The 23,865-nt window shown below is 42.9% G+C and overlaps 1 protein-coding gene across 6 annotated transcripts in view; it reads left to right on the forward strand.

Moving 5' to 3' along the window:
• The first annotated feature begins 1,416 nt into the window (after nucleotides 1–1,416).
• The window catches only part of GRIA4 (glutamate ionotropic receptor AMPA type subunit 4), a 221,508-nt gene continuing 199,059 nt past the window's right edge, over nucleotides 1,417–23,865 (forward strand). For 3 of the 6 annotated variants that reach the window (XR_014156141.1, XM_081860209.1, XM_081860210.1), the window contains exons 1-2: nucleotides 1,417–1,997; nucleotides 3,275–3,433. Coding sequence is in view for 5 of the 6 variants with exons in the window: in XM_081860209.1 (XP_081716335.1) it covers nucleotides 1,910–1,997; nucleotides 3,275–3,433 (247 nt within the window). In the remaining variant the exon portion in view is untranslated. The remainder of the gene's footprint in view (nucleotides 1,998–3,274; nucleotides 3,434–23,865) is intronic. The other 3 variants (XM_081860207.1, XM_081860208.1, XM_081860211.1) reach the window with 2 other exon arrangements.

Here is a 23,865-nt window from a genome sequence, read left to right on the forward strand (position 1 = left end):
ACAGATACTGAATGACAGATCAGGGCTTTGATGTTTGAATCATAGACTTTTGAGAGTTGGAAGGAGCTGTCCAACTCACAGCTCAAAGCAGGAATCTGCAGAACTCCTGGCATATGGCTCCTGAAATACTGCTAGGAATCAAGAGGCCCATCGCCTCCTGTTCCACTGTTAAGCAGCTTGCAGTATTAGGAAGTTTCTCCTAATGTTTAGCCAAAATCTGCTTCCCTGCAAATTCCACCCCTTAAATTGGTCTACCCTCTGGAGCAACAGAGAACAAGTCTGCTCTGTCTTTAGATATCTGAGGAAGAGTCACATCATATCACCACTTATTGGCTTTTTGGGTTTATTGTCTCTTATCTTTGGAAGGGCAGGTGTCTGGTGGGTTTAGTTTTTGCACTGTTGAGTTCTTCTCTTCAAATTATTGTAAGACACCTTGCATAGGCATTTTCCAGAAAGGCAGTCCAAAAATATTTTAAAATAATAAAATAAACCAATCTTCTCTTTTCCATGTTAAATGCACCCTGCTCTTTCAGCTGCTCTCCATGGCATCATTTTTGTTGACTTCATCTGAACATCATCCCACCACCATCAGCAACAATGGAAGTTGTGGTCCAACGACATGTGGAGCCCCAGGCTTGGGAGGAGACTGCTCTAGCTAGTCAATACCTTTCTTAAAATGTGGCAGTTGGACCTGGATCTTGAAGGGATGTTTTGCGGGTGTGCATGGGCCACAGTCCTACTCAAGCCACTTGTTCTTCAGCTGAGTCCATTCACAGCGATGCACTTAGTCAATTATACTCCGGATTGAATGGTTTTATCCAAGGCTCTTTTTGTCAGCTGAAGCTCACTGGAGCTCATCTCTGGCACCTCTCAAATGGGTGCCATTGTCATTCTAAGAGTACAAAGGAGGCATTCATGGTGAGCTCTGGCACCTCTTTTTCAAACAAAAATAAAAATATGGCACTGGTTTTATCCCTCTCTGAGGGAGCTGAGGGAGTTCTGCCTCGAAAGTGTTGCCCTGACTGTACATTATCCCTTCAAATAAACAACGGGTTAGTAAAGGAAGCGCAAAGAGGGAGGAGACCCAAGGGGCATGTCCACACGTGTGTACTGAGGGGGAAACCATCCATCTGCCTTTTGCCCGTGTGGACTAGAGAACGCCTTCCCCGCACTGAGAGAGGGCGCGTGCCATGCGGGGCCGTCACTCCCTCATGAATTTGCGGCAGGGCCGTCTCTCTTCCGAGCCCATCATCTGTGTGGCGCGCGTTAAGTAACCCTCGGCGCCAAAGGCGCTGACAAACGCGCGCTCCGCCGCCGCCATCCCGGTTGTGTGCGCGAGTGTGTGTGTGTTTGTGTATCTGCTGAGGGGCGCCAGGGTGGGAAGGAAGGAGGGAGGGAGGGAGGGTAGCGGCGGTCGGAGCAGGAAGGCGGGAGGAATAGCGCATGTCTTCATTTCTGAGCGCAGCCACTAGACTCCTCTCTCCCCAGCACCACCAAACTCTCCACCATCTTTTGCATGTGAAACATTTGCAGCCGGACAGAAACCTCTGCCAGGGCTATGGAGACTGCGGGAAAAATCCGCCTCAGCAGGATGGCTTGCTGAGGGGAAGAAGGAAGGCGGGAGGGAAGAGAGAGAGAGAGCTTTATCCAGAAACGAAAGGGACGAAAGAAGAAGGGGGGAGAAAAAGAGAAGGGAGGGGGAGGGGGGAAAAAAACCACCCACCCTCTTCTCTTTTCTTCCCTACCCCATTTTTAATTTTTTCCCCTCCCTCCCCCCCTTTTCTCAATTTTGTGTCCTGCCCCCCCTTCCCTCCCCCCCCCCACCAGCGTGTCCTCAATGCCTCTCTGAACAACATCTAGGGAGAGAGCGCGAGGAGGAGACCCGGGGAGGCAAAAGAGAAAGAAGAAGATGAGGATTATTTGCAGACAGCTTGTCTTGTTGTTTTCTGGCTTTTGGGGACTCGCAATGGGCGCTTTTCCTAGCAGCGTGCAAATAGGTAAGCGCTGCATTGGGCTGGGAGGAAGAGGAGGGTGGCGGCGGCGGCCGGGGTGGGGGAGGACGGGACGGGGTGGAGGGGGCGAAGAGGGGACGGAAAGAGTGGGGCGGGGAGGGGGAGGAAGGAAGAGGGTGGGAGGTCAAATGCGGGCCGCATGAATTGGGGGGCGAGGGGATGGAGAGCCCCTCCATATACCCTCTTTCCTGCCCTCGTGTTTGCATGATGGGGAGCAGGGCGACGTGGAAGGGGGGGAGATGGTGATGCTTATGCCTCCGGGGTAGGGAGAGTCATGCATGTGTGAATGCGTGCGTGTTGTGTATAGTGTGTTGGCAAACTTGGGAAGATGCTCTCTGAGCCAACCCCCCCCCCCGCAAGGCTCACCCTTGAGCTGCCTGCATCCCCAATTCAGGATGCTCTGTGGGACCTCGTCTAGCACAGCCTGCACGTTGCAGTAACCTATTTGCCACGGAGCGGGAGGAGGGATAGCTGTTCTTGCTTCAGAGCCTTTCGCGGCACTACTTGGAAACTTAGAGCATTTCCACACACAGCCCTGCTAATGTCTATATTCCCAACCCTCTGGCCTCCCCCTCCCTAGCACCAGCTTGGGTCTGTGCCTCTTCTTTGCCTGGTCCAGGTTGCCTTCCCTTTCTGCTTCCTCCCATCTTTGGATGGGACACAGCTCTTGAATCCCTTCCAGTTGCAGCTCCATCACTGCATCATTTCTCATGCACTCCAAAAGGTGTTGCTAATAAGGCTGCCGGCCCATAGACTGCAGAGGGACAAAGTTCGTGGTGCTCCATTTCCCTATAGATTATTCTCCCTGGTGTCCAAAGGTAAATGTACATCTGCACAGGCACATAAAAAGGGAATGTGCCCGTATACCCCCCAACAGATGTCTCGAGAGAAGATCCACTCTTTAATCTGCCTGCCACTGAATACCAGGGAGGGCCAATTTAGCAATGTGTTCAACATTAACAGAGATGGATGCTAAATGGTTTCAAAGGTCGCTCTCATCACAAGAGATATGGCTATTTAAGGCATGAAAAAGCAGGACCAGTGCAGCTCTGGAGCCCCACTATGGGAAAAACAGGAGCTGGGATCCTGAAAGTCTCGTAAACCTCATATCTCCGTGTGCATAAACATGTATTTTTTACAAGGAGGACCTAAAGATGCTGTTTAATAATAACGTAGAGCTGTTTTCACTATAGCTGCTGTCTGACACAGAAACAATTAACTGTGACACTTTTTATTGTTTGGTATCATTTATTTATTGGTAGGTGGCCTCTTCATCCGAAACACAGATCAGGAATATACTGCTTTTCGATTAGCAATTTTTCTTCACAACACCAGCCCCAACGCATCTGAAGCACCTTTTAATTTGGTTCCTCATGTAGACAACATTGAAACAGCAAACAGCTTCGCTGTAACAAATGCCTGTAAGTAAAAAAAAAAAGTCATTTATGTAAAGTTGCCGTCAGATGACAGTGAAATTAAGAAGAGAAAGCATAATTACATTCCTCTTCAGTTTCAAAGTCCCCGTTCCCTGAATGCATTGAAACCCTAGTTAGTTTCTATCCTTGGTGAAATCCCTTAGGCTTCCTTGTACTGACTAACTGGATATGGCATTTACTTTAGCATTATTACTGTAGTTTCTTGCTTTCTGGTTTCTATGGTGATGCATTTTGTAGTTATAAGTGTGTGTGTGTGTGTGTGTGTGTGTGTGTCTTGATCAATTTAGCAGCCTCCACAATCTCTCCTCTCTGCCAACAGGATATGGCATGCCTTGTCTGTGTTTGGAAATAACCCCTAATATTTGTGATCACAAGTGCCTTCTAATGGCTAGAGCAGAAAGGCATCTGTGAAAGCAGTGGTGTGCAGGGTAATATATTGGAGTGGCTTGACACTGCAGTTGATCTGGTGATGTCACTTGAGGCTGCCCTGCTCCTATATTCTAGGTTGTAAATGTCGCTTATCATCTCGTAATGCATACATCCTGTGGATATGTCTCCGTGCATCCATACATTGGTGCCAAGTCAAGTTAGTATCTGATCTACTTGATTGCACACACCACCCCAACTGGAACTGTGCCCCTGTGTATACGCGCTAGTGCATTCACCACATATTTTTAAAAGGGTGGTTTCCCCCCCAGATATGATAGATTGTTGTTGTTGTTTTTAAAGGATATATCTGAAGACCCCCATTTTCAGCATCCTAGCCTGCTAAAACACTGAGCAGGACATATGTGAAACTGAGAACAGGAAGGCACGCAAATCATGCCTCTTGTTTCCATCAATTCAGCTTCAGTGAATTTGGTAGCTCTGCAAAATCAGAGCTATCTGTGTCATAGTGAAAAACCTCTTTCTTTTAAATTCAGTTATGAATCTTGAAAAATGTACGTGTATCATTTCAACTTCCAGTTCTCCCACATGCCTTCTCCCCCTCCTTTTATGGCATTGTTGGTTGGTTTGCTTTGTCCTTAAACAAGCAGTTCCAAGCACTATTTCTTTCAGAGGTAGAAATGTATTGCAGAGGATTTTCTTAGTGCATACCCTTAGAGTATATACGTACAAAAAAACAACAGCTGAACTTTCTCGCATTGATATCTAATATGATATTTTACATCTAAACATCAGGATACATCTCATAAGCTTGTTCCAAAAGACAACCTGCGGGGCAGCCGTCAAGTGGAATTGGAGCGATTCCTTTAAGTTTTTCATGACCTTGGCACCTTGTTTAACAAGGAAAGCTTCAAAATCCACACAGTAGGCTCTCCTCCTCCCAAGACGTCTTACGCAGAATGATTTATGCTACATAAGTGGGAATTCTTATGCTATGTATTGATAGTACTGGAGGAAAGATTCCTGCCAAAGTATGCTTCATTGACAAGTGTTGCAGTCTCCTCGAGGTTTTTGCAGGCACTGGGCATGAGTTTCCCAACTCGAGTTAACAGTGCATGTTTACAGCTTTGGGGTACTTATATTCAAAGGCATTGAGAACCTGAGTTTGCATCCTGTTTTGGAGATTATGCTATATGGTACTGTCAAGCATCTTTGCTTAGGATATCAAGTATTTTGTATAAGCACACAGCTAATCAAGAGATTTTGGGGGCAACTCTGATATATGGTATATGGAATCACACACACACATGTATGGAAGAATGGTTTTGGAAGCAGCAATTATAGTTCTCTGGATTCAACGATTAACTAGTTTTAATTTTCTTTGATGCAGGCAAAGCTCTTAAGTGATGCTATTTTTTCTCCTGGGTTCCCCCCCCCCCCCGCCATCTTTTAAAACAGTGTTGCAGTTCTAAACAATTTTAGTAATCGATTGGTGACAAATTATCTCTCACACAGTGGAATCTTAAGGGAAATTATGTGCATAATTTAAAGTACTCTGACAAACCATGCTCAAGCCATACTTCCAGTTGTGTCTGTATCCTAAAGTTATATACTCTGGGCATGGTGCACTTGGAGTCAAGTCTCATTTGTTTTGATGGATAATTTCAGCATGTACTCTGCCCATTCACATGGATGAAACTTCATTTAGCCGGATGGTCCCTTTAAGGGCAGTTGCTTTTCTTTCTTTTGTATGTGTGGCTTGAAGTTGTTGGGTTTTGTATTTTTGGAAAGGGGCAGTCGGAATTATTTCAGTGTTTGGAGAAAAACTGCTAATGAAACATGGGCGAACTGACTGACAAATGAATGAACATATCACATGTCCCTTAAGCTACACATGAGCAGAATCCTGAAAAAAAATCAATTGTCTGATAGCTGGAGGACATTGGTTTCCATGTGATTGCATTTGCTGGGTTGATAGAAGCTTGCAAAGCACAGATGTGTGAGATGTTCTAACCTAATTAAAGATCTTTATGGGGAGGGGAGAATGCAGTAACTAATACTGTGGCAAGCCTGACCAATCTGATTATTTTGGAGTGGCTTTTGTGGGGAAAACGATGGCAAAATTCAGAGCAATTCAGTTTAGAACACAAGTGTGTGTGTGTGTGTGTGTCCCCCAGAATGATACGGTACAAATGCCTCTCAGCTACTGGACAGAAATGAATATTCATGTGAGGTCAAGCATAAAGATCTAAGACGTGATCAGTTCACTTTTTCCCCGTTTTCATTTCACTGCAGAGGTTACTTTTTGAAGCTGCAGTGCCTGGACCATTTTGTGGGTTAGGAACAACGAACAAGGAGCCTGAAGGAGCTGTGTCGTAAAGATGAACTAGCATAATCAGGAATGATACAGTAGATGCATGTGGAATCAACTGGATTCTCTCTCTCTCTCTCTCTTTGGTAGACTGCCATGATTAGCTGGCTGCTCCTCTGGCACCTTGATATTTGAATACAAACACTTACAGACTTAAATCTATTCCCTTATGTTTTGCTTTGTACAAAGCCGAAGATACGTCCTATTTGTTCTGGCTTTGTACAGGCCCCAAACCTTAAGAAACACAGGTTATTTTAGCATATAGATTCTGTTGTGGTTCAATAAAACTGACATGATTTATGTTAGTTTAGTTCTCATTTCCTCCTGTTTATGTGCTGCGCCTCCCCCCCCCCCCATATATTGCTTTCGTAGTGCATATTTTCTTGCAGGTGAGAGAAAAGTGTGTTAAATGAAATTGGGCTACAGTTTATTGCTAAATATGGATTGTGCATAACTTTAATTGCTAGAGTGTTATAAAACTTAAATCCATATCATTAGAACAGGGTTCCATAGTGATTGGCATAACATATGCAGAAATATATATTTGCAATTGCACTTTTTAAGCTCCAAATGACATTTGGTTTTTAATGGCCTGTATAGGAGTATATTTGTTCCACTTCATGTTAGAAATAGTGTTTTTTTATTTTAAAAAATGTAATGAACTTTACAATGCATCAACACACTTCTGCATACATATTTTTTATAAGTAATCATCTGAAGACTTCCTATTCTAGAAAATTAATTAATGTGGATAAGTGTGACAAAAAAGCATGTTGACCTCCAGATGTAACCATTTCTTTTGCAACAGTCCCAGATATTCTGTTACAAAACTGCTAGTGAGAAGCAATCCTGCAGTTCCCCCGCAGAGGACAATGCAAAATTAGAAAGGATAAATCTAGAATTGTGTTGTCAACATTTTTCTCCTTAAAATACTTTCCTTGCAGCCTGACAGTCCTAGTCCTTCCCTGGTTCATATTGGTCCATGTACATGAATTAGGCAGATGTTGAAATCAGTCACTGTCCTTCATAATCAATGAATTAAATTTCCAGCTTCATTGTCCCAGAACAAATAAATAGTTTGTGACCCAGTGCATAACCCAGTTGAACCAAACCAGATGGAACCAGTTTATTGCTGTTGCCCCATTCAGATGTAATGTTGGCAATCACCAAACCATGATTTGATGATCAGGAACATGTTGGGTACTTCCCTTCTCACACCTCCTCTTTAGTGCAGTCTGATGTCCCACTTGAAAACAATGGGAATGACTTACTTAGGTCAATTGATTTAAATGGATCTACTTTGAGTACACTTAGTCAGCAATAGCCCTAAAAACAGAGAGAGGATCAACAGCTATCCATCATTAGTTAGCACCTGGGCAGCAGAATGTGGATGCGTGCAAATCACTTGACCATAGTTCTCTTCACTATAGTTAAGTGCATTGTATTTTTATTTATATTATAGTAATTATTTCTAATATTTCATTCATAGATTTAAATCAACAAAGACAAATTTGATGCCGATCTATGTCTTCTTTTTTGGTGATGTGTTTCAATTTTTTGGATTAGGTGTAAGAGATCACCCTACTCCTCTTGCTTGGGCATCCCTCCCTTTTCAGTTTGGGAGATAATTGTGATTGGCATTTAATCTGCACTGAAGTTATCACCAGTGATAGCACCCATCCACAGTTTGCAAAACTGCTTCTGGTCATAGTTTCAAACTTTGTTTCGGTGCTATCACTAGTGAAATTGTTGGTGCAAATGTAATACTAACCATGGTAATCTCCAAAACTGAAAGATTTGGCATTCTCTATAGCCAAATCAAGATTCTCTGACTGAGTAGGACTGCATCTGAACTGTTGATTTCTGATCCTACACCTGCTGCACCAGCAATTACATGTGTTGTAGGAAATTGACACAGTTCAGTATTGTATCATATAGTGTGGTGTTTTGCTGGCTTTACAGGGATAGTATCTTGGTGTTGCTGGCTAATATGCTGGTACAAGTGTTAGAGATCACTCTGTGCACCAGAGTGTTGTTTAGGTAAAAGTGACTTTCCAACCTGGTGCCCTCCAGGTGTTTTTGACTATTTCCCCCATCATTCCTGACCATTGGCTATGCTGGCTGGGGTTGATGGTCCTAAACATTAGGAGGGCTGGGGAAGGCTGAGATAACATGAATGTGATAAAGGTATGAATGTGACTGAAGAAACTTTTAGAAACATTAACGTAGAAGTACACTTCTCAGGAAGAAAGGACACTAAACAAAGTGTGGGAGGTGTGTATTCATTGCATTATAGTGTGTGAACCATTATTATTATTATTAGTAGTAGTAGTAGTAGTAGTAGTAGTATACTGCCCTATACCTGCAGGTCTCATAGCGCTTATCAATTTGTTTCAGCTCAACTATCTTCTGGAGGAACGTGTCATCTCAATGATGCTATTCTGTTTTAAAACAGGCAATGAACAAGCAAGCTTGCAAACTTTTTAAAAACTGTGTCAGGTGCTTTAAAAAAATAATCTAATTTATATTAATCTACTGGATGTAAAATATGAGAGTTTGCAGTACTCAAGTCTTCTTATTCTGGAGCTACCACAGTTAAAACAATTGAAAATTCTGAGGCGGCATACAGATGCATACAGGTGGTACTGTGTCCTTCCCAATTATTGAACATTCAGCACCGTTTCCATGATGGAAATATTTGCCCCTTTTATAGAGTAGTGTGTGTGTGTGCATGTGCACATTGAAATGGATGAGTGTGTGGAGGACTTCTCAAAAACCAGAACTTATAGCTGTAGAGGTTGTATGTCAGGGTATGTCTGAAGAAGTGTGCATGCACACGAAAGCTCATACCAAGAACTGTCTTAGTTGGTCTTTAAGGTGCTACTGGAAGGAATTTGTTTTGTTTTGACTATGGCAGACCAACACGGCTACCTATCTATGTCAGGGCAAGTGAAGCTTAAATCATTTTCTGTGTTTCTCATCTCTGTAGTTCAAATAGTCAAACTCATTGGTTAGAAAAATATATCAAATTTGAACAGATGGAGACAAGGTTTACAATTCATTCATCTGTTTGTAATGCTGTCTCATTTTTCATCATCTTCCAACAGAGGTCTTCAGAAAACCGTATGGTGCCTCTTTTCAGTATACAGTGCCCTTTGTTGTGGAGATTTTCCTTAATTTATTTTTTTTATTATGCCTTACATCCCTATAGATTTCACCTAAAGCAAGGGATGGGGTATCTGTAGCCTTCTAGTTGTTGCTGAATTAGATGTGCCATCTTCCCTAACCATTGGACAATTCTAGGTGGGGCTGATGGGAGTTGAAGTCCCGTCAACATCTGGAGGAAGACAGGTTCCCCCACCCCTGACCTATGGGATTCAGAAATGGTTTACTGCTGGAGACTGAACTGTTAAATAAGATTCCTTCCATCCCATCATTTCCCCTTTATGTTCTTAGCTTCATGGGTGATAGCCAACACCTGCATGCAAAATAGTGTTTGAGTTTGCATTGTTCCACCAGCAGTTTCTGTTTCTTGTTCTTTCTTGGGGCAGCAAATTTGCATGGAGCTATATAATAAATTACTGTGAAGTTAAATTACAAGATGAGGTTGAACTCTAGAGAGGTGAGATTATTGTTGCTGACATCCTCCTGGGTGTAAATAACCTTTTTTTAAAAAAAAACACATATTCTTTCTAAAGCCAAATAAAGGAGCAGTAGCAAATGTTTAGCAAATGTAGGGAATTAATCTCATCAGAGATTTATTTTATATATATATATATATATATATATATATATATATATATATATATATATATATAATGCTTCTTTTTTTATTCAAACTTGTTTGTTTCCTTGATTGCTTCCCACTTGTGTTGCACTGCCTAGTCATTGGTAAGAAAATGTTTTGTCTGCACCCTGCTGATTAGAGGAGATAGCCAAATTAATGGAGTGTGTTATGCTACATCCCTGGTTTGATGTAAACTAATTCTGTTTTGGTTTAGGGAAGGAAAGGAGTAACTGGATTTTGGATTAAAGTACATGTAGTCAGATTTTAACATGCCTACAACATTCTCTGGGTGAGACTTCCAGTACTTGTGCGAAAGGACATTATATTGGCTTTATGTACTACGCCAGTTAAATCTTGTCTGTTGCCATCATTTTACAGCCTCTGTGGGCATATCTATACTGCAGACTAAAAATGGCTCAACAGGTATTCCTCCTTCTAAATAAATCCTGGGGACAATAATTCTGTGATGGGCAGTTAGTGATCTGTGGCATGGATTTCCCAGCTCCTCCATCAAATTATATTTCACAGGAATTTAACAGGGGGAAATTCTCACATTTAGACTGGTATAAAAATAAAATAGCGTAGTGTAAATATCATAGGTACATTCATAGTGCACTGGAGTTTATTGAACAGCTGCTGAAGTGCAGAGATAACCACTATGTGACAAATGCTTTGCCATCAGCAGATGGAGCTGTTCATTTCTTACTCTCTGGAATGTAAGGCATGTCAAAAGTAAAGCAACCCTGTTGGGAGAGCTTCTGACTTGTCCATGCTTATTCTGTGGTTGAAGCTGGCTTACAATATAATGCCAATTCTGGACTGCCTGGCACTGGCTGCCGATTAGTTTTCTGGTCCCAATTCAAAGTGCTGATTTTGAACTACAGTGGTACCTCGGGTTAAGTACTTAATTTGTTCCGGAGGTCCATTCTTAACCTGAAACTGTTCTTAACCTGAAACACCACTTTAGCTATTGGGGCCTCCTGCTGCTGCCACGCCACCAAAGCACGATTTCTGTTCCCATCCTGAAGCAAAGTTCTTAACCTGAGGTACTATTTCTGGGTTAGCAGAGTCTGTAACCTGAAGCGTATGTAACCTGACGCGTCTGTAACCCGAGGTATCACTGTATAAAGCCTTAAATGGCTCATGACTGCAATACCTCCAGGAACGCCTCTCCTCAGATGAACCAACCTAGACCCTGAAATCATCATCTGAAGACCTTCTTTGTGTGCATTGGAGTGTGGCAACATGAGAATGGATCTTTTCCATGGTGGTTCCCCATTTGTGAAATGCTCTCCTCAGGGAGGCTCCCCTGATGCCTTTGTTGTGTATCTTTAGCCACCAGACAAAAAAAACAGGCCTTTGGCTAATTAAACAATCCATATGGCCTTTTCAACTAGGGGTGTGGTGTTGTTTTCGTTGGTTACTATGTTATGCATTTTTGTGTTTTTGTATTGTAAATGCCTTGTACTCCTTGAACGAAGGGCAGTATACAAACTTCTGACTCAGTACAGCCCTTTCATTCCAGAGGTCCTTGTGCCAGAGTAACTCTCAGCATATTGTGCCTACTTGCCTCACTGAGAGAAGTGTTCATGGGGGCTCTACAACAATATTTTCACCATGGGCGCATCGTGCTTAGAGTTCTTTTGGCTAATTTTTGTCATCTCAGGAACATTAGTCTCCTGTGGCATATTTTTGCCTACACAGATTAAATACAATGGAAAGCTAAATAATAACAGCCACCACCACCAAAAATAACAATCTATATAAATATAAATAAATATAAATATAAATAGCACTAGCAATGGCTATTTAAGTGGAAACTTTGGATGAATTAAACAACCTACTGACTCTGGAATAGTTTCATTTATTTTAATATGGCTATATCTGGGTCAATATGCTGTGGATTGCAACATTTCCCTTTTAATGGTTGGCAGGGTTGCCAACTGCTGGGTGTTGGTCACAAAAAAGAGATGCTTTTGAAGCACTGGGTTATGGAAGTGGAGAGTTTGAAATATGCTGTTTTTCTAAAAATTCTTAGGTTCCCCCAACTCACTAGGGAGTCAGGATTTGCAGTGGTTTATGGCATAGGGGGAGTGACAGCAGACTTCAAATTTTGGCACACATCACCCAGACGTAGGAATGTGTTATGCTACATTCCTGGTTTGATGTAAGCTAAATTCTGTTTCAGTGCTGGGAAGGTTTGATTTTGGTTAGCTAACAGTAGTTTGAATAAACCCCATTCATGTATCACAAAGGGGAAATACTTATATCTCTTTGCAATTGGAGCAGGAGTGGAATGTTGAGCCAAAGGCTCATGCATGCTTATTTCAGTAACACAAGACCATGGTTTAGAGTAATGCGTAAACTGGGCCAAAGTGAAATACTTTGATATTTGATAAAGACAAGCCAGTGTTTTACGGTCTGAATCCTATTTGTGAACCAGCTCCTTTATCCTCTCTGTGTGATTCCCTTCATGCACAATATTGCCATGAAGCAATCTCAGTGTAACTGCATTGTGAATCCAAGTGCCAAAGACTCCCCTTTCCTGTACTAGTCTCCTGCAGACTGTGGAGATGCTTGCCAAGGGTTTGGATGATGATCTGGAAGCAGCAGGTGTCAGGAGAGGTACCAGAGAGTTAGAGAAAAGGTCTGCAGTGCTTAATAGATCTCAGGGAGCAGAGACATTCTGAAAGAAGCCTGAGCTAAACTGAGCCCTTAAACTACCAGAAGACAACAGATTTATTCTCCAAGTCCTACCTCTCAACTGCGACCTGGAGGTTTCTTAAAGGTACAGGGCTTCACCTTAAATTGTTGCACCATCATGCATCCCAGTAGGTGCTTTAAACCTTCCACTGATGGAGAGAATCAGGTGCTATGGATTGCTGGTGTGTTGTGCTGTGTTGGAGAGATCTGACTTGCTGGCTTCCAAAACCGAGGTGGATGCCGAGTCTTCTTTCTCAGGGTGATGCCTCCCTCAGAGTTAAGAATTACAAAACCTGGCTCTGGTGCCCCAAATAATTTTGATGAAAAATTTTCAGACCTATGTTTCTATCTTTCTAAAAGTAATCACTGCAGGGATATTAATGTGTTAGAAACATGGCTGGGGATAACTGAAGTGGTAGAAAGTGGAGCTTTAGCCACAACAGTAGCAGAATCTGCCAGGACCCACTGTCAATAATAATAATAATAATAATAATAATAATAATAATAATAATAATAATAATTTATTATTTATACCCCGCCCATCTGGCTGAGTCTCCCCAGTGACTCTGGGCGGCTCCCAATCAAGTCTTAAAAACAATACAGCCTTAAATATTAAAAACTTCCCTAAACAGGGCTGCCTTCAGATGTCTTGTAAAGAGAAGATAGCTGCTTATTGCCTTCACATCTGAAGGGAAGGCATTCCACAGGGCGGGCGCCACTACCGAGAAGGCCCTCTGCCTGGTTCCCTGTAACCTCACTTCTCGCAATGAGGGAACCGCCAGAAGGCCCTCAGTGCTGGACCTCAGTGTCTGGGCTGAACGATGGGGGTGGAGACACTCCTTCAGGTATACAGGACCGAGGCCGTTTAGGGCTTTAAAGGTCAGCACCAACACTTTGAATTGTGCTCGGAAACGTACTGGGAGCCAATGCAGATCTCTCAGGACCGGTGTTATGTGGTCCCGGCGGCCACTCCCAGTCACCAGTCTAGCTATACCATGCAGAAAGCTTCCATTCAGTTTTCAGAGCACTGAAGAAAGATATTAAGAAATTACTGTTTGTTTCCTTTCACTTAACATCTCAGATTGAGATTAATAGTGTCGATCGCTTGCTTCCTCAGTTCATTTACATTCATTTATATACTGGGCACTGTACTCTTTGACCTCTAAAGTGTAAAAGAGAGTTGGTAGTATCCATGAGATTCTGTGTTCCTCTTCTGACGTCTGACAGATGGAGGGAAATTGTGCACTTCTATTTTCTGCTGAAACACCTGAATGCTGATCAGTTGCTGTCTAGAAAGGATCTTTCTACTAACAGCCACTAAGGCCTCTCCATCTATTTGCTTTGCAGGCCTTCTGCTTGCTAGGATAAAGAATAAAGTAAGACCAAAGTGGTGAAAATAACCACAGTATATTCAAAGCTGCCTTATACTGAATCAGACCATCTAGACTACTGCAGTGTGCTCCGACAAGCAACAACCCTTCCAGGTTTTAGCCAGAGTTCTTGTTTTCCAGTTCTTGCTGCCTGAAATCAGTTTGACTGGATTTACCTGGAAATTAGCCAGGAGTGTTATGTATGCAAAACATTTGCTCTATCACTAAGCTATGGAATACCTCAGTAGCAAGCTAGTAATAGTGCTGTATACATAAACATAAATCCCATCATATAGCACAAGCATATGCAAACCCATTCAAATTATTCCTGGACTGGAATGATTTGTTCAGAACAATTTTCACAGATATAATTTTTTTTTGCAATTGCTCTATTCAGAGCACCAACCAGCTTTTAAAAATCATTTGTGTTGGGGTATTGATCAGTGGACCCCCTTCAATGCCAGGGTCCACATCATGCTGGGCTTTTCGTTGCTGATCAGGTTGTGTGTGTGTGTGCACTTAACAATACGTCTTGAATCTTGTTGCTTGTTTGGAATACTCATGTGCACCAGTGAATAGGCAATTTTAGTTTGGCTCCATGAAAATTGCAAATATTTTTGTATCCCTAACTTGAGAGTTACTTTAAGCACACTTAGGAGTTTGCATAAATCCATGGGTGTTTTGATTTGTTTCTTAAGACAAGAAACCACTGCATGCCATATCACAAACTGTTATTGGAAATTATCATAAAGTTCAAAAGCAGTTTGCTGTGCAAAGTGGATGACAGCTTTTCAAGCAACACAATTGCAAAACTCCACTGGGAATGAGGAAACAAGCTACTTTGCAGACTACAATCCAGAAAAACCGCACAACAAAATAGCTATGTGAAAGAAGGAATAGAATAAATTATAGAAGTATATGAGAGCCGAAGACATATTCCTGCCACGTAGAAAAAAAACAATGCATAAAAGGTACCCCTGCCCGTATGGGCCAGTCGTGTCCGACTCTGTGGTTGTGCGCCCATCTCACTTAAGAGGCCGGGGGCCAGCGCTGTCCGGAGACACTTCCGGGTCACGTGGCCAGCGTGACAAAGCTGCTCTGGCGAGCCAGCACCAGCGCAGCACACAGAAACGCCGTTTACCTTCCCGCTATAAAGCGGTACCTATTTATCTACTTGCACTTAGGGGTGCTTTCGAACTGCTAGGTGGGCAGGAGCTGGGACCGAATGGCGGGAGCTCACCACACTGCGGGGATTTGAACCGCCGACCATACAATTGGCAAGTCCAAGGCACTGAGGTTTTACCCACAGCGCCACCCGCATCCCTAGAAAAACCGCACAACAAAATAGCTACGTGAAAGAAGGAATAGAATAAATTATAGAAGCATATGAGAGCCGAAGACATATTCCTGCCACGTAGAAAAAAAATAATGCATACATGTATGCAAATATGTGTAATATCTGCAAAAGAAGAGCATTACGTATCATGGATTCTATGTATCTTAAATATAATATTTTAACCTATTTAACTTGCAAGATAAACATAGAATATCATCAGAATGTCTGATGGCCTGTTATATACACCTTCTTTTTCTGTGCTGGTGGCATTGCCTGCTCATGGCAAACGAATCACTCACTTGTTGCAAGCTGAAGCTTGATGGGGCTACACTCCTTTGTAGGAGTGGGTAGGTAGTTTGGGGAGTACTCCTGGATCCACTGTGGTCACTTGAGGCTCTAGTGGCTTCGGTGACACAGAGTGCATTCCATCAGCTTCAGCTGTTGGTCCAGCTATACCCTATCTGGACAGGGATAGCCTAACTTCTGTTGTCTTTGTTCAGGCAACCTCTAGGTTAATTACTGCAGTATACATGGGGCTGCCTCTGAAGATGGTTCAGAAACTTCACCTGGTGCAGAATTAGGTGGTGAGGGTGCTCAATGGGGCAAGATATTTGAGCATATAACACCAATCCTGGTCCAACTGTACTGGCTGCCCAATTCAAAGTACTGATTTTGCCCTATAAAACATTTAAATGGTTCAGAACCACAATACCTCAAGGAGTGCTTCTCCCCACATGAATGGACCCTGAGATCACCGTCTGAGGCCCTTCTTTGTGTGCCTCCTCCATGAGAGGTCAGGAGGGCGGCAACACAGGAATAGGACTTTTCTGCAGTGGCTTCCCCTTTGTGGAACGCTCTCCTCAGGGAGGCTCTATAAACCAGGCCTTTGGCTGATCAAATAATCTATGTCTTTTTAAATGTATGTGTGTCGGCAGAATGGGGTGAGCTATTGGCTTGTTTCTTGTTTTGTTATGCATTTTGTGCCCTTGTTTTGTATTTTTATCTTGTGAACCGCCTTGTGATCCAGTGTGGTGTAGTAATTAAGAGCAGTGGCCTCATAATCTGGTGAACTGGGTTCGCTTCCCCACTCCTCCACATGCAGCTGCTGGGTGACCTTGGGCTAGTCACACTTCTCTGAAGTCTCTCAGCCTCACTCACCTCATAGAGTGTTTGTTGTGGGGGAGGAAGGGAAAGGAGATTGTTAGCTGCTTTGAGACTCCTTAGGGTAGTGATAAAGTGGGATATCAAATCCAAACTCTGCTGCTGCTGCTGCTGCTTCTTCTTCTTCTTCTTCTTCTTCTTCTTCTTCTTCGGATGTAGGGTGGTGTCAGAGCCGCCCCTAGGTCCCAGCTCACAAAGGACCAACGCCCGGCTGTAGTTATGTACAAAAGTCTTTATTGAAGTTCAGTTTCCATTTCAAAGCCGCAGCGTGCAACTCTACGTCTTAAAGCCTAGACCGGCGAAGTTCCGTCTGACTCTCCTCCCCTTCCACACCAGTTTAAGACTCTAGCCTTGCTCCACCTCTTCCTTAGCTCCTTCCTCCTCTGGGCCCTCCTGCCCGCTGGGGTTTCATCCTTTCTGGACTCTTCTGACGCTGACCCCCCTGATTCTTGCCCCTCCTTCCGGCGGGCTTTAGGACCTGGTTCCCTATCCGGGCTACCTGCTGTGCCGCTCGCCTGTACATTTGAACTTGGCGCGCGCGCCCAGCCGGCAACCTTCCTCTTGACCGTTCCCTCGCTCTCCGATGGAGGCGTGGCCAACCCTGACTCATCTTCTCTCGCTGGTGGTGAATACACTGGCCCCGATACCTGGGACTCCTCCCCCCCACTACGCTCTGGTGGGGAAGCTGGTCCTGATTTCCAGCTGCTGCTCTGGGAGTCCCCGCTGGCCCCTTGCTTCTGGGGTGTCCCCCTTGGGGCCCCCCTTGCCCTGGCCATCGGCGCCCCCTTCTGTGAATCTTCCGATTCGCTGGAGAGGCTCATGGAATCTCTCAGGCTACTGTCATCTTCTCCTACGCTGCCCTCGGATTGCTCCCCCTCGCTCTCCATCTCCTCCCCTCCCTGCGCTCTCGCTGCGTCCCTGACAGGTGGTATCAAAGTTAATGAATGGATGAATGAAAGGAATTAATTTTTGAATGCTACCACAAACCTCCTCAATAGGCTGGTCTGCCTTGTTTGCTGTAGGTGACAGTAGGCCATAATTTTGTGTTTCCAATATGCTCTGAAATGGGAATGGAAAAATCACCTTGGGTCATACATTTGTTCGTCGTAGTGTTGAGGCGGAGAAGAATGAATGAATTCTGATGCTACTGGATGTTACTCTTGTTTGTGCACATGAGCAGTGGCTAGAGCAGCAATCAGGGAGAACAGGAATACAGTCATACCTTGGAAGTCGAATGGAATCAGTTCCAGAAGGCCATTCGATTTCCAAAACTTTTGGAAACCAAAGTGTGGCTTCTGATTGCCTGCAGGAAGCCCCGCTGGACATTTGGCTTCCAAAAACCATTCAAAAACTGGAACACTCACTTCCGGGTTTCAGTCGTTAGGGAGCCAATTTGTTTGGGAGCCAAGGCATTCGAGATCCAAGGTACAACTGTATTGTCAATGGCAATTTACTTGTGAAGCCTCTCTCCTATGTTACTCTTCAAAGCTTGGGGAAATACATTCTCTCCCCCACAAACACACAAAGTTAGCAAAAATATGGTGATTCTCTATTTGTAAATTTGTGTTTAGTACTGACATTATTCAATTCAAAGCATTTCCTGAAACCTAGAGGAAAAAAACCTAAATGGAACAATAAAATTGAGCCACAGCCTGCTACTGTGGATGACTAGTGATTAAAAGTAACTGTCCACCATTTTTTAAATAAAAAAATTATTTGATTTTTAAAGATGGGAGGCCATTAGCATGGGAGATATTCTTACTATATATATATGGTATGTTTCCTTACAAGGGAAATCTATCTTACAGCAGTGCATTCTTCTCTCGATGGCACATATAGTTCCCATTAGCTCTAATGCAAGTTAAGTGTTTGCACCATGAGTTATCGCCCAAAGGATTAGCTATTAAAATGTTGGTTTATTAGGCAGTGCAGTAAAGAGGTTGCACTGCTTTCCCTCTGAGTCTTTTGCTAAGAAAGTATTGTCGGAGGACTGTTAGGATTTATTGATGTGGTAAGCAAGTGGTTTGTATCTAGTTCAATATTCTCCACCGGGACCCTTTTCCTGCCCAAAAAAATGTTTTGCACAATTAATTAAAATTAAGAAAGTTAAACTTGCATCTACCTTTGATTACAGAACAAATGCTTTCTCAGAAGATTGTCTCTGTTAATTGCAAACGTACCACCAATTAACTACCTTTAAAATCTACAGTGGAACAAACAAACAAATCCCATAATGAACTGATTCGATAGTTTCCTTTGAGATAACTTTGTAAAGGTATTTCAAGTCATGTGTGTTTATTCATGAGCGAGTTGCTGTGCTGGGATATTGGGCTTATTCACAATAAGTCTCAAATAGTATGTAGCCCTCTAGCACACAAATTGCCATCTGGAGCAACCTGGCTTCATCTGAAGATGACCGAGTTTTGATATTTAATCAGCCAGTCAGAGGAATGCTCTTATGCCACTAGAACATTTAGTGACCATTTGCTGGCAATGTAGGTGAAGTTCAGTGAAGCACATGTTTTGGAATTGGTCCATTGCTGCTCTTTATAAGGTGGTGGTGTCAGCAGCAACACCACCACACAACCACTGGAACTGGAGCTGTCCTGATGGCTGTGTTCCAACAACACAGTAGAGGATTTGCATGTTGTTGCTCCTGTCTTTCTGTTTAATGCATATTAGTGGTCCAAAACAGTGAGAACGAAGACACCAGTCCATCACATGACTGTACCAGGGAGGGAATTCCATACACTTGGATCCCTCTTGTAAACATCTTGCACACAGGAGGGTCCTGCCTCGCAGTTTGAAATACTGGGCCATCTGTGCAAAGCATAAATACTACCACTGAGCACCATTGTGCTAGAGTCTGGGTAAACAGTAATGCATGTTTGGAAAGGAAGTGCCAAACTCATTGTGAACAAGTGCGGCATCAATGGCAGAGTGTATCGGGCTGCATTCTTTGCTATGGCTCGCTTTTATTGTGTGGTGGAAACATAAAGAGATCTCTGCCAAGCAGATGACTGTGGCTTCTGCCTGTTCAGCCCTATTCACTGTTTTTATATTAGAATAAGCATCCACAAAAGGCAATTTAGTGGAGAAACAAACTATATTTTGAGTGATGATACTGTTCATAAGGAGATAGTACAGTGGTACCTCAGGTTAAGTACTTAATTCGTTCCGGAGGTCCGTACTTAACCTGAAACTGTTCTTAACCTGAAGCACCACTTTAGCTAATGGGGCCTCCTGCTGCTGCCGTGCCACCGGAGCCCGATTTCTGTTCTCATCCTGAAGCAAAGTTCTTAACCTGAAGCACTATTTCCGGGTTAGCAGAGTCTGTAACCTGAAGCGTATGTAACCTGGAGTCTATGTAACCTGAGGTACCACTGTATTAAGAATGACCTGCCATTAAAATGCATATTTTGTGGGATCTCTGTAAAGAGTTTTTTTGTGTAAATTCATGCAGAAGGAAGCCATAGAAGATTCCAGCATTACAGGGGTGGGACTAGATGACCCTCGGGGTCCCTTCAAACTCTACAACTCTACAACTCTATGAAATGAAATGCCTTTGTAAAGGATTAATAGCTAAACAGTGAATATTTGTTGTCAAATATTGGGCAAGTGGAATACCTTGATGAGTTTTTCTGTTTTATTTAATTATTATTGAGAACAGCCTATATACATATTTTGCTTAAATAAATCCACCAGTTTTTTTTTTTGGGGGGGGGGAGTGCTTTAAATGAAGAGATTAAAAGCATGGCTGACCTTCTTCCTGCAGGTGCATTGGATAGAAATTCTTTTGATTTCTGGAGGAGAAAATAGTTGAATTGGCAGTGGATTATCATTTGAAAGTCAATTGTCACCTTTTAGGGGGAAACTCTGTTGCCAACAAGCCTGTCTGAATGCATAGCCAAAAGGCAGCTGTGTCTCTGCATGAGCTTTTTACACTCCCTCCCCCCAGCTAATTCAAAGGCCCAAACACTAAATCTAGCACTTGGGGACAGTATGTGGATTTATGATAATCCCTAAAGGACTGTAAGTTTCATTTACTCATAGAGGTAGTTTTTTTAAAAAAATAAATTATGGCTTCAGGAATAACTCTGTAATAACTTTCTTTCTTTACTTATTTACTTTTTTCCTGGCAACACAATATGTGATAGGGGGAAAAAAAATATATTAGACAAAATATAGGTTAGAGCTTGTTGCTTGCTTTCACTGCTTTCTACATACAGATTTATGTCTGAGGGAGAGGAAAAATCATCTTAGCATTGGAGTAGATTGCTAAGATAAATTCATTTTGGCATGTTTCAATCAAGTGCCTTGATTCACTTATTGCGGCCAAAGCATGGATTGGGCATTGTGAGTGGGCAACACTTTACTGTAATGAGATAATGGGTTCCCTCTTCCTCTTTCTTTCTGTTCTTACACACCCTGATTCCCCTTACATCATACGGTACCTCATAGTTCATCTCTGCTCCAGGATTGGAAACCATGGTTTTGACTACAGTCAGATGGTTTGTCTCTGCAACATCTGAACTCAGCCCATGTGTCGGCAAATTAATGCTTTTTTCCAGTTCTGAAATTTTACTGTCACTCTCAGCATTGCTCAGCATTCCACAAAGATAAGGGCAGCTTTCCTTTCTTAACAGTTATCTAAAATGCTTCAGTAGTGGAAATTAGCGTAGTCAGATAGTCCAGGTGGAGGGTAGGATCTGTTAAGCCTGCTTTTGAAGATTTTTAGGTCATTGTTTTAAATCCACATGTGAACATTTAGCCTACTTTTTCTTTGGAGTTCCTGATCACGTGTTCCCCTTCCCTTTGCCCATTCTCTTCCCAGCTTGTCTTCATCTCTGAATCCTGTCTCTGGTGTTTTTATGTCACTTTCATTCCTCTGAATCATACCACATTTTAGCCCTTCTGCTTCCTTGGGCTTGCCTCCATTTTAGATTGCTGGCTGCATTTTCTCAAGCCGTTTCTGTCCTATCTTCTACCTCTGATTAGCTTTGCTACTGGCATCCAAAGATCCTTCTGTCTGCTCCAGCCCTCTGAGACATTAGGGTAGCTCAGACGATCATTGTCAGCAGTTTTACCACTACTGAAAAATCCCCAAGTACATTACAATATAGATTTCTTTCAGTGGCCATTGTGTGTGCAATCTTATGAATCTGATTGAAGTAAATGGAATTTGAGCCTATTGTATTATGGTTGCAGCCTTATATTGCAATCCTGTACATGTTTACATTGAAGTATGTTCCTCTTTGTTTAATGGGGATCATTTACAGATAACGATGCAGCCTTATTCTGTAATAGTTCCCAACTGATGCTGTTTCCTGTGATGGAACTGCATCCTTAAATGATGACCAAGTCCACCTATTTATCATGCTAAATGTTGCCTTTGTTACTTGGCTCAGTCAGTTTCTAATTCCTGTTATGCAGAGCATAATTCATGGCTGGGGAGTTGCAGCCAAGAAGATGTTGGCAACATGCATATCTTGACCAGGTTTGCCAAATCTTGACTGAAAAGATATCTCTTCCCCTTTTTAATAGCATGCAGATTATGGATGGGGCAGCTTCTCCAATTGTACTAGCTCATTAACATGAAAAGCTGCATATGTTGAATCTGTGCTGCTACACACTAATTAAAAGTACAAAGCACTGTTTTTCATGACCAAATTGTGAAATCTAGAAATGATATCTGCTTATGCACACACAAAAAGAACAAACTGCAGTGAAAGAGGGCGGTTTTTATGGGGAACAAAAGTAGTAAAAGAGAGAAGATACTTTGCTGGAAATTGTGGGGCTAATGATAAGTAGTGATGTATGGAAGTGAAAGCTGTACCATAAAGAAGGCTGATCACCAAAGAATTGATGCTTTTGAATTATGGTGCTGGAGGAGGACTCTTGAGAGTTCCATGGACTGCAAGAAGATCAAACCCATCCATTCTGAAGGAAAACAGTCCTGAGTGCTCACTGGAAGGACAGATCCTGAAGCTGAGGCTCCAATACTTTGGCCACCTCATGAGAAGAGAAGACTCCCTGGAAAAGACCCCGATGCTGGGAAAGATTGAGGGCACAAGGAGAAGGGGACGACAGAGGACGAGATGGTTGGTCAGTGTTCTTGAAGCTACCAACATGAGTTTGACCAAACTGTGGGAGGCAGTGGAAGACAAGAGTGCCTGGCGTACTCTGGTCATGGGGTCACGAAGAGTTGGACATGACTAAACAACAACACAATGTTAAGTAACCCCCACTGAGGATTTATATGAAAATGTTGTAGCATAACAGTTCAAGTCCCACCAATTGCATCATAACTCGCCACCTCAAACTAGCCATCTCTGCTGAAAATGGATTCTTGCTTACTGTCATGGCCTCAGACCAGGAATCCTCAAATGCTGAATTCTCCTATAATAGTTGCCCCAAGGAGGATGCACTCCCCAGTCATTCCCATGTGAACGTGAAGAGGAAATCCTACTGCAAAGTGTAATATGAACACACTGCAGAAAGTCAAAGAAAGAAAGCTGAGCAACCCCCGGGGCATATATGTAGGAAAGCAACCAGGTCTTGTGCCCCTTGTTTTTGCTGCTTACCCAGAGCCACAAAATGGTGTTATCATACACCAGTGGCCCATTATGCATGATTGGAATTGCAACAGGCCTTAAGGAGAAGAGCACGGCAAGCTTAACTTCTCTGCAGCACACCAGGATGAGTTTTGTTCTGGATTAATGCCATTTCATGGATCATTAACTGTCACACACCTGAGATATGGCAGCTTTTTTCAACATGCATATGAGCCTTTTACAGAATAAGCCTGCATAGTTATCTGTGAGTAAACTTTATTAAACAAATAGGAACATAATTCAATGATTTAGTTGAGATTCCTGCATAGCAGGGAGTTGCTCTAGATGACTCTCAGGATCCCTTCCAACTCTACAGTTCTGAAATTCTATTATTCTATGTCTTGACTGGGCTATGCCTGCTTCTTCCTACTGTTCCTGTATACAGAAACTTAATTTGAATACATGCCAATCAGTGCTTGTGCAAATGAAGTTAGTGGCACTTAGGACAGTAGATGGTCTGGTTCTGCGCTTGCCCATTTAAGCACTTCTGGTCTGATGAAGCCTATTGGCACCAGCAGAGCTCTGCAGTAACCACAGCTAAGAATCCCTGACAGATGGCCATCTAACCTCCAATGAAGGAGAGTCCATCACCTTCTGAGGCAGTTGGTTCCGCTGTTGAACAGATCTTACATGGAGGTATACAGAGTTTCATAAGCAACAAATAGACTCTAGTCCATGTGTTAAGAAA

This window comes from Podarcis erhardii, assembly GCF_964252035.2.
Source record: "Podarcis erhardii genome assembly, chromosome: 4".
NCBI classification, from domain to species: domain Eukaryota; kingdom Metazoa; phylum Chordata; class Lepidosauria; order Squamata; family Lacertidae; genus Podarcis; species Podarcis erhardii.